The 9,342-nt window shown below is 56.8% G+C and overlaps 1 protein-coding gene across 2 annotated transcripts in view; it reads left to right on the forward strand.

The window, feature by feature from the left end:
- The window catches only part of ACE (angiotensin I converting enzyme), a 58,187-nt gene extending 49,820 nt beyond the window's left edge, over positions 1-8,367 (forward strand). Inside the window, exons 18-26 of one of the 2 annotated variants that reach the window (XM_043503363.1) lie at positions 83-180; positions 1,125-1,294; positions 2,178-2,401; positions 2,644-2,788; positions 3,120-3,218; positions 4,571-4,693; positions 6,437-6,624; positions 7,486-7,709; positions 7,775-7,843. In XM_043503363.1, the coding sequence (XP_043359298.1) occupies positions 83-180; positions 1,125-1,294; positions 2,178-2,401; positions 2,644-2,788; positions 3,120-3,218; positions 4,571-4,693; positions 6,437-6,624; positions 7,486-7,682 (1,244 nt within the window). In that variant the 3' untranslated portion in view covers positions 7,683-7,709; positions 7,775-7,843. Of the gene's footprint in view, positions 1-82; positions 181-1,124; positions 1,295-2,177; positions 2,402-2,643; positions 2,789-3,119; positions 3,219-4,570; positions 4,694-6,436; positions 6,625-7,485 lie in introns of both variants that reach the window. The other variant, XM_038385349.2, reaches the window with a different exon arrangement.
- Positions 8,368-9,342: the final 975 nt, after the last annotated feature.

The following is a 9,342-nucleotide window of genomic DNA, read 5'->3' on the forward strand; positions in this document are numbered from 1 at the left end:
CGGGGCTGGGAGTAACTTTGCTTTGTTCTTCTCTCCCTTTCTCCCCTGCTTCCTGCCCCCCACTCCCCTTGCGGGTCTCTAGGGAATATGTGGGCCCAGTCGTGGTCCAACATTTTTGACTTGGTGATGCCCTACCCTAGTGCCACGAAAGTGGATGCCACCCCGGCCATGCAAAAACAGGTCAGTGTGTTCGAACCCTTTGAGACTCTGCTCTTGGGAACGCCTTTTCCTGTCTAGGTGATGCTGACTTCCCTTCCCCTGGGAAACAGTCCAGGTCTCAGAATAACCAGCCTGAATAACTGGGCCTGATTCTCCTCACACTTATGCAGCTCAGAAACCAGTAGGATACTCTGTTGTAAAATTGGAGAGAATCAAGATAGCACCTTGCAGAGAAATTGAGAGTTCTTCTGCTGGCTCCACCTGGTAACCAGACCAGGTGGGTCCTATTAGCTTCACCCTGGGTTGAAAAGGGGCTGAATCTCCTTTGCCTTGCACTTTGTTCCAGCATTCCCAGCTGTGCTAAGTGGGTGAAAATCGCTCCCAGCTCAGAATGTCACCACTCTCCACCCTTGCACCGGTGTAAAATAACTATATAAGGTGCAAAACAACAAAATCAAGCTCTTGGCGTCTGTGAGGCAGATGGAGGTAGGCACAGGCACAGAGGGCCCTGCAGAGACCTGCTAAGCTCAGGAATAAACAGATTTAGGTTTATATTTTGTGTTGCTAATGGCAAGGGGGGGGGGCTGTATGGGCCAGGAAGTCAGTGCTGTGTTAGACACAAATTGGAGCCACTCCTTAGAGCTGTCCCAGAGCCTCCTGTTACTGAGTGTGTCCCAGACTGCAGTCCCCTGCCCCAAGAGATAATCCCTGAAACTTCAACCTAGTGCTGCCTACACTGGGGGTTTGGTCAGCTAAACTACATCGCACAGGGGTGGATTTTCACCCCTCTGAGCGATGTTGCTCTGCCGGTTCCCAGTGTGGAACCGCCCTGAGTCCCTCCTTCCTGATGGCCTGAGTTTCGGAGGTGAGAAGTGCTGCCCTGTTACTGTCCCCGGCTTCCTGCCTATCCGCCCTGGAGCGTTCCCGTTTCCGGCTCCCATGTGCTCTCTTTGCTGGCTGCACAGGGCTGGACCCCGGAGAGGATGTTTCGAGAGTCGGATAAATTCTTTACTTCCCTGGGCCTGATCCCCATGCCGCCGGAGTTCTGGGCTAAGTCCATGATTGAGAAGCCAGCCGGCCGGGAGGTCGTGTGCCACGCTTCTGCCTGGGACTTCTACAACCGCAAGGACTTCAGGTGCCTCCAAGGACAGGGCTGGGCAGTGCCCCAGGCTGGCACTTGAACAGAGCAGAGGGGTCTTAGCAGAGCGATAGCCAATCCCGGCTGCTCCCTGCCCCCTGGGACGCCCTGCCCACTGCTTTGATGTCTTGTCTGTTTGCCAATCCCCGTGGCAGGGCAGGCTATTCCTGCCCCTCGTTGAAGCAGGATTTTGAGCCCTGGCCCAGGGCCGCAGGCAGATTGACTCTGTCAGTGGCTGGGGACAACAACACGGAGCCACACTTTGCACCGGGGTGTCAGTCCAGCCCCACTTCAGGCCTGCGTCCCTGCAGGAAGCCTGCTCCAGCCCTGGGAACTGCATGTCAGTGGGTACGTCCATCCAGCTAAAACGGCCCACGGCTGGGAGTCTCGGAGCCCAGGTCCAGGGACTAGTGCTGTGGGGCTGAAAATAGCCATTGAAGCTCCAAGACCCTCCTGCCTTGCCGGGTTTCAGAGCCCAGGCTCCAGCCCAAGCCCCAGTGTCTACACGACTATTTTTAGCCTGGCAGTGCGAGCCGGTGTCAGTTGACCAGGGCTCTGAGACTCACTGCCAGGGGGCTTGTTTTGCTGCAGACATAGCTCAGGGGAGCCACAGCTCGCTGTCTGGGTCTGTCTGTCTGGGTGCATCTGGGTAGGTGGGTGTCTGTCTGGATGGATATCTGTCTGGGTGCGTCTTTCTCTCTGTCTAGGTGCATGTCTGTCTGTCTGTGCTATCTATCTGGGTGCGTGTCTGTGCTATCTGGGCACATCAGGTATTTCTATAGCTTCCATCGTATAGTTTCTTGCTTGCTTTCTCCCTTTCTCTCCCGCCCCCGTCCCCACATTAACTCCTGTGCGCTCTCTCTCTCTCCACACATTCCAGGATTAAGCAGTGCACGGTGGTGAACATGGACGACCTGATCACCGTCCATCACGAGATGGGGCACGTCCAGTACTTCCTGCAGTACAAGGACCAACCCATCTCCTTCCGCGACGGGGCCAACCCCGGCTTCCACGAGGCCATCGGCGACGTCATGGCCCTGTCGGTCTCCACGCCCAAACACCTGCACAGCATCAATCTGCTGGATCGAGTAGAGGACAACAACGGTGAGCTGGCCAGGGCCCGGGGCCTGCTCCCCAGAAGTCAGCGAGCCTGGGAGGGGGCGGGGGGCAGGTTGTCAGCTGTTGGTACTGAGTGCTGTTGGCTGCTTATCCAGCTCTCGGCTTAGAACTTTCCAAGGCCCATCAGAGGCTGCTGATGTTGACGGGCTGCTGGCCAGTGGGGGTGGCGAGGGATCTGCTGGACAAGCTGCCTCGCTGACCTCCCGTCCGCTCCCCGTCCTTTGCAGAGAGTGACATTAACTACCTGATGAGCATTGCCCTGGATAAGATCGCCTTCCTGCCCTTCGGGTACCTGATGGACCAGTGGCGCTGGAAGGTGTTTGACGGGCGCATTCAGGAGGACGAATATAACCGGCAGTGGTGGAGCCTCAGGTCAGTCGGAGGTGCCGGCCTGGCACTGGGCACGCATCTGTCTGCACCCCTAGGCAGCAAAGGGCTCTGAGCAGTTCTCTGCCGCTTGAGGTCCAGTCTGGGGAACCTACCCATCTCATTTCAATGTAGGATCCTCACCTGGTAGGCCCGTCGGGTTCCACAGCTTCTCCCCTCCCCGACCTTGATGAGGTCTCTGCTCACCACTGCTCTCACCACTCTCTCTCTTCCTGCGTGCCCCCTCCCCTGCTCACACGAAGTCTCCCTCCCATCTTGTGGAGCTGTGCTGGTTGGAGGTCCTTAACTGATGCTTTCTCCTCACCCCACCATGCAGGTTGAAGTACCAGGGGTTGTGCCCGCCTGTGCCCAGGTCGGAGGATGACTTTGATCCTGGTGCGAAGTTTCACATCCCAGCCAACGTTCCCTATGTAAGGTACGAAGGCGTGCCTCCCCTATTGACTCCCTTCGCCTTTGCCTGGCAACGAGCCCGGCTCAACCCGTAGCCACTCCTCTGACCTGGGTGGAAGGGCTGCAGCGAGAGGGGGGACTGACGGGGTGGGCAGTGGATGGGCGTGGATGATCCAGTCTGTCGATACCGGACCCGTCCAGCAATGACCAGAACTGCAGCCTGGGGGTTACCTGTCTGTCAGCCACGTGCACAGGGAGCGTGTGCAGCTGGGCCAGGGTTCTCTTCGGGAGCAGGGCCAGACGTGGTCACGGCTTGGGGGTGAGCCCTCTGGAAAGGCTGGGGTGTTGTGGAAAAAAGTGATGATGCTAGCAGTGCTGTCATGTTGGAGCTAAACTGCTGTCCTGAGGTATTTGAATGATTCAAGGGCTTTTTGTCAGCCTGGGGAGGCTAACCCCAATGTTCTGGGCCAATCCCAACTGTAGCCATTACACTCCTGGGCCCTAAACTCTCCCTGAAGTCAATTGGGAATACAGCTGCACCTATGACTATTGACATCTGTATGTCCAAACAAGCACTTGAATATAGCCACATGTGAGTGACCACCCATCCCTGACTGGGCAGGACAGTCCTGAATGCACATTTCAAGTCCTGGTTCTAGGCTGGATGACTCCAGGACAGCATTTGTCCCGGATTCCCTGGGGCACTGCTCTGTGCCTGCCCGAGGCTCGGGTGGTGCCAGCCTCTTCCTGGTGGGATGGGGGGGCTGAGGTGGGCTTAAGTCTCCCCCCTTGCCATGAGGCGCCCCCTGCTTCTCCCTTCTCCCCCCCTTTCCCCTCCCCCCCGAAGCCCTGACCCTGGCCAGGCTGGAAGCCGGAGCTGGGCAGTAGGAAGAGCCACCCAAAAATCCGGGGCTGCTGTGAGGAGCCCCAGACTCTCCATCTGCCCTGGGAGGCATGCCCTGGGAAGTGGGGACATGGGGCAGGGGCTGCTCTCGGGCACCTCTGCCCCACACCCTGGGCTGGTGGAGGGTCCGGGGCTCCCCACAGCAGCCCGGCCTCCCTGGACACCTCTTGCCACTACCCAGCTCTGGCTTCCAGCCTGACCAGGGCATGGAGCCTCTGGGAGAAGAAGAGGAGCGTGGGGCGGGGCCATGAAGTGGGGATCCTGCATGTGTCCTGTTTTTGCATTTTGAATCTATATAGCATGCTGTATAGCACAGTGCAGGGCTGGCTCTGAGGCCTGCTGCTCCACGGACTCTCAGACAAAGCACTTGCGTGTCCAGGTTCCACCTGGCCTGGAAATATTTGATGTGGCCTGATGAGGCCCCAGAGTTGTTGGCCAGCCCTGCTCACGTCCCCTCCAATCCCCCAATCCAGGTACTTTGTCAGTTTTGTGATCCAGTTCCAGTTCCACCAAGCCCTCTGCAAAGCCGCCGGTGACACAGGGCCCCTACACAAGTGTGACATCTACCAGTCCAAGGAAGCTGGAACCCTGCTGGCGTGAGTATAGCAGCCGGGAGAGACCCAGGGCGTCCTCCAGAGCCTGCCTGCCAGGAGTGAGAATGCCAGGAGGCCAGCATGGAGCCTGCCCTCTGGGACGTCTCCTGATGGCCTTTTCGGGTTCCTGAGTCCCAGTTTTAAATCTCTCCTTTAATCCCGGGGACGTTCGCCTGTGTGATGGGAGAGAATGTGTAGGGCAAATGACTGAGGGCCAGGACTCCTGGGTTCTATTCCCAGCTCCCCAGCTGACTCAACAGGAAAGTCACTTAAGTCTCCTGTTCCCCATCTGCAGCCCCAGCAACTTCCCTTTTCCCCTACTGTGCGCTGCGGTAGTGACTGTTTGTCAGGTGCTTTGAGATCCTTGTGTCGCACGAGGACAAAGGCTTACAGCCAGGTGGAGGACATGCTGGTCTCCAGTACCTCTGCGTTCTCCTCCGCCCCACCCTGCCGGTGACATGGTTGGCTCTAATGCCCCTATGGAGTCCTGGGTGGCTCCAGGTACAAATGCTGGGGTCTGCGGCAAGGTGGTGAAGTCAGGAGGAGCAGCTGAATCCCCCGGGTTATCTCAGTGGATGCATCTGAGCCAGTCAGTATCAGCCGCTATTTGAAAGGGGTTGGCCGCATTTGTGGGAACGGACTTGTCTTTCGCTAGGGCAGAGGTCCCCAAACTGTGGGGCACGCCCTCCGGGGCAGTAGGAGTTGAGAAATCTTCCAAGGGGTGAGGTAGGGCCTGGGCCAGCCCTCATGGGGAAGGCAGGGAGGGATCGCCACTCAGCCCCACTCTGTCCCCATTTCCGCTCGGCCCCCAGCTTCTGGCCTTGACCGCAGCTTCTCTTCCAGCCTGGGGTCCCGACCATGGCTTGGCACCTGGCTGCAGCTTGGCCCTCGGCTCCCAGCCTGGCTTCCGACTGCAGCTCGGCTCTCAGCCCTGGCCTGGCTCCCAACTGCAGTTCCCGGGGGGTGAGGGCGGGGGCGGGGGGCGTGGATAGATTCCATTACTGGTAAGGGGGGGCCTGACAGAAAAAGTTTGGGGACCACTGCGTGAGGGAGATATGATGCAATATTAGAGGCCACCACTAGGTGGTACCTTGGTTTCTGCAAGGATTAAGTCTGGTTTTAAGGAAGAGCCCCCCCGCCCCGCCCCGCTCGCCCCCCAGGAAAAGCAATACCCAGACGTAACCCTTTCACTGCTGCATAGATCTGCAGCAAGACTGCTGTACGCCAGAGCAGCGGGTTTTCAGCCCAGCCCAGTCTGGCTGGTTAAACGGCCTCCCTCTCCACCCCCTCCAGTGCATCTGCCTCCTGGCTTGCACCCCATTAGAGGCCATGGCTGAGCCTCAGCTCTCTGCATTAATAATGGGTTGGCCTTGCCTGCGTGTGATTGTCGCCCCCTAGAGGAGGCCTTTGGCACAACCCACAGGGGCTGCCTAAGGGTCTGGCCGCACAGCCGTCGGTGGTGTGTGGTGACGCCCCTGAGCTAGCTTGGACACGGACAGCAGTGCCACTGCAGCAGCACACCCAGGGTACGTACTTGGGGGGGCTTCGCAGCTTTTGGTACCCATGTGAGCTAGCTCAGAGCTAGCTGGGGTGTGCCTCCATGTGCTGCAGTCACCCCCTGACCGCCGCATCGCCAGCCCCTCAGAGTGACAGGGACGGGGCGGGAGGCCGGGGCTGTTTGCAAGTGCAGCTTGGGCACCCGCGTCTGCTGCAGCAGTGCCTGGAGCAGCTCGCTCTCGTCTGCAGGAACGCCATGAAGCTGGGCTACAGCAAGCCCTGGCCGGAGGCCATGCAGCTCATCACGGGGCAGCCCGCCATGTCGGCTGATGCCCTGATGACCTACTTCAAGCCGCTGACGGACTGGCTGATCCAGGAGAACACCAAGAACGGGGAGACCCTGGGCTGGCCCGAGTACAACTGGACGCCGTATGCGGGTACTTCCAGCGGAGGGTGTGAGAGAGTTCTGCCCCGCTGGAAACGCGGCGCATGATGTGGGAAGCTTGGCTTGGTGCTCTGACTCCCACCAGCACCATTGTTCCCAGCCAGCCCCACTTGCAGGCTCTGGGGAGAGACCACGGAGTGAACACATCACTGAGACAGCATTTCTCCCTCTCCCCCTCCTGCATGCAAGGGGGAGGGGCTGCAGGGCTGGGGGAGGAGCTTGTCCTGCTGCTCTGTGGGATTCAGTCCCCAGGGCTGTCAGTCATCGCTGGCATGATGTTCACACCCGAGGACCAGGTCCATTTGTGGGTGGGGCTGGAAGGGATCTAAATGAGGCTGCTCTGTTTGGGAAGAAGGGGGCAGCAGCTGGGAGCCCCAGGCCCATTAAATCGCTGGCCTGGGGAAGCTGCCCCTGCAGGTACGGTCAGCTGTGTACCAGCTCTTGCCTGCACATGGTACAGGCTTACTTTCACCTCTGCCTGGAAATGTCCATTAGACTGGAGTGGGGGAATGCATGCAGCTTGCTGTCAGTCACATCCCGCCCAACACATCACAAGGTGCTTAGCTCAGTCGCTGACAAGACAGCCTGGTGCTTAGGCTCCTTCGCCGGTAGACCTGGCCCTGGCAAACCAGTAGCAACAGATGCTTCCCCACGAGCCAGGGGCCTGTTTTCAAACACTCGCTGCCTGCGCTGGGCAAGGTTGGCTAATGACCCACCCGCGACTCGGGGGCGTTTATCTGCCGAGAATCCCCACTTGCGCAGAGGAATGGGGCCTTCGGCAGATCTGCCCGTTTGGCGCGCACCCGCCCAACAAATCGCTGCAACCCCCGTTTTCTTCTTGCTTCTCAATCAGGTCAAGCACAGTCTAGTGCCAGTGCCAAAGTCAGTTTCCTGGGGATGTCACTGGATAGGAACCAAGCCGCCGCAGGACAGTGGATCCTGCTTGTCCTTGGACTGCTCCTCTCCATTGCCACTGTTGTCCTGGGAGTCAAATTCCACTCCTCAAGGAGAAGGGCTCACAAATCCAGCTCGGAAATGGAACTGAAATAATGCTGAACCTCACTCCTTTCCTTTGCCGTGTGCGTGCGTGCATGGGCTGTGTGGGTGTGTGTGCACACAAAAGCCTATGTGTATATGCATGAATGTATGCACATGGGCCTAATAAGTGTGTGTGTGTGTGTGTGTGTGTGTGTGTGTGTGTGTGCGTGCGTATGCGCGTGCGCACACATATGGGCCTGTGTGTGTCAGCCTCATGTGGCACTGAGGCAGGAGTGCAATCGGATGCATAGGACTCTTCTTTCCAATCAGGTCAAAACTTTTTGATTATGCAAGAGCCAAAGCAGAAGATAATAATTTATTTGTCAATGTTGGGATTCTCAGAAAAAAGAATCCCAAGACGGGGAGTGGGATTGTGTGGCTTCTCTCATATACCCCCTGGGGCTGATTGGCCAGTTGGAATCAAAGTTGCATTGATGAATTCCTTAGTGATTGGAAATGGTTTTATTAATTAAGCAGGGCGTTAGGTTTGAATCCCATCCAGAGTGCCTGGAAGTCATTTTCGCCGCTCCACTGTGCGGTTGGGAACACCAAAAGGGCTCATGTTAGCAGTGGGAAGCGTTTTACGGGAAAGGGGCTGTTTGGTTCCCAACAGAATCCCTCCCTCGGGCGTGCCCACCCGCCAGGCTGTTTACATGCATGGATGAAAAATAAAGTGTCATGTTTTCCCCTGGTAAAATGTGTTTGTCTGTTTCTTCAGGAAGCGGAAAGGAGCGGCCTTCTGTTACACTCACAGCATGTGCAGATACAGATAACATAAATCCTCTTCCTGGAAGGTTGCAAAGTAACACAGCTTTATTTCTTAGAATCCAGAACCCTACCATGCAACAACCAAAACCAGAGTGAAACAAAGCAGGCTGCTCCCTAAAGCAGAGAGGCACAATTTACCCTACTTTACTCTGGGCTGGCTTGCTGCAACCTGCCTCTGATCATATGCTTCCCTACAGAGCCCCCTAGCCTGTGAGCAGGACCAGGAAACCCCTGAGCACTGTAAGCAAGTGATAGCTTAGAATTTTAATACAGTTTTCCATACACAACACCCCCTATCTCTAGACTCTCCAGGGCCAAAAAGATGGTTAGAAAAGTGAGGAATGGGGAAACAAAGTCAACCTCCCCTTCCCCAGCAAACAATCCCCTTTTCCCTGAGGACCAAGCTCACCTCTGGGCCATGCCACATCAAACCTTCCCTGTGATGATTTTTTTTTTTTTTTTTGCTGCCACACTGCCTCTGAAATTAGCGATTTCTGCATTTGGCGTGGATGGATTCAGCAGCATGCTGGAGCATGTGCTTAATTTTCCATGAGTAGTTCCCACTGAAGTCGGTGGGAAGCCTTGTGCATAAAGTGAAGCATGCGCCTTTGTGCCTTGCTGAATTGGAGCCTTGGATTCTTGCTTGCTTGTGATCTAGAGCTGTGCCTTCAGACTGTGTAGCTCCTCCCAAGCATACACGTGTGTCCAACTGTGCTCAGAAACCCCTGGGGACTACACAGGCACACGCCCAATTCCGTTGTCTGAGAGCAACACCTGGGAAATTCCAGAAACAAAACAAAAAACTTTGTTTGAAAAGCGTGTTACAGTTGCTAAGTGGCGTGAGAAGGGCTAGCTTGATGAACAGCTGTGTATATGGCCCCAGAATCTGCTTCACACTGCTTAT

The sequence above is a fragment of the Dermochelys coriacea genome, chromosome 27 (genome assembly GCF_009764565.3).
Source record: "Dermochelys coriacea isolate rDerCor1 chromosome 27, rDerCor1.pri.v4, whole genome shotgun sequence".
Lineage (NCBI taxonomy): Eukaryota > Metazoa > Chordata > Testudines > Dermochelyidae > Dermochelys > Dermochelys coriacea.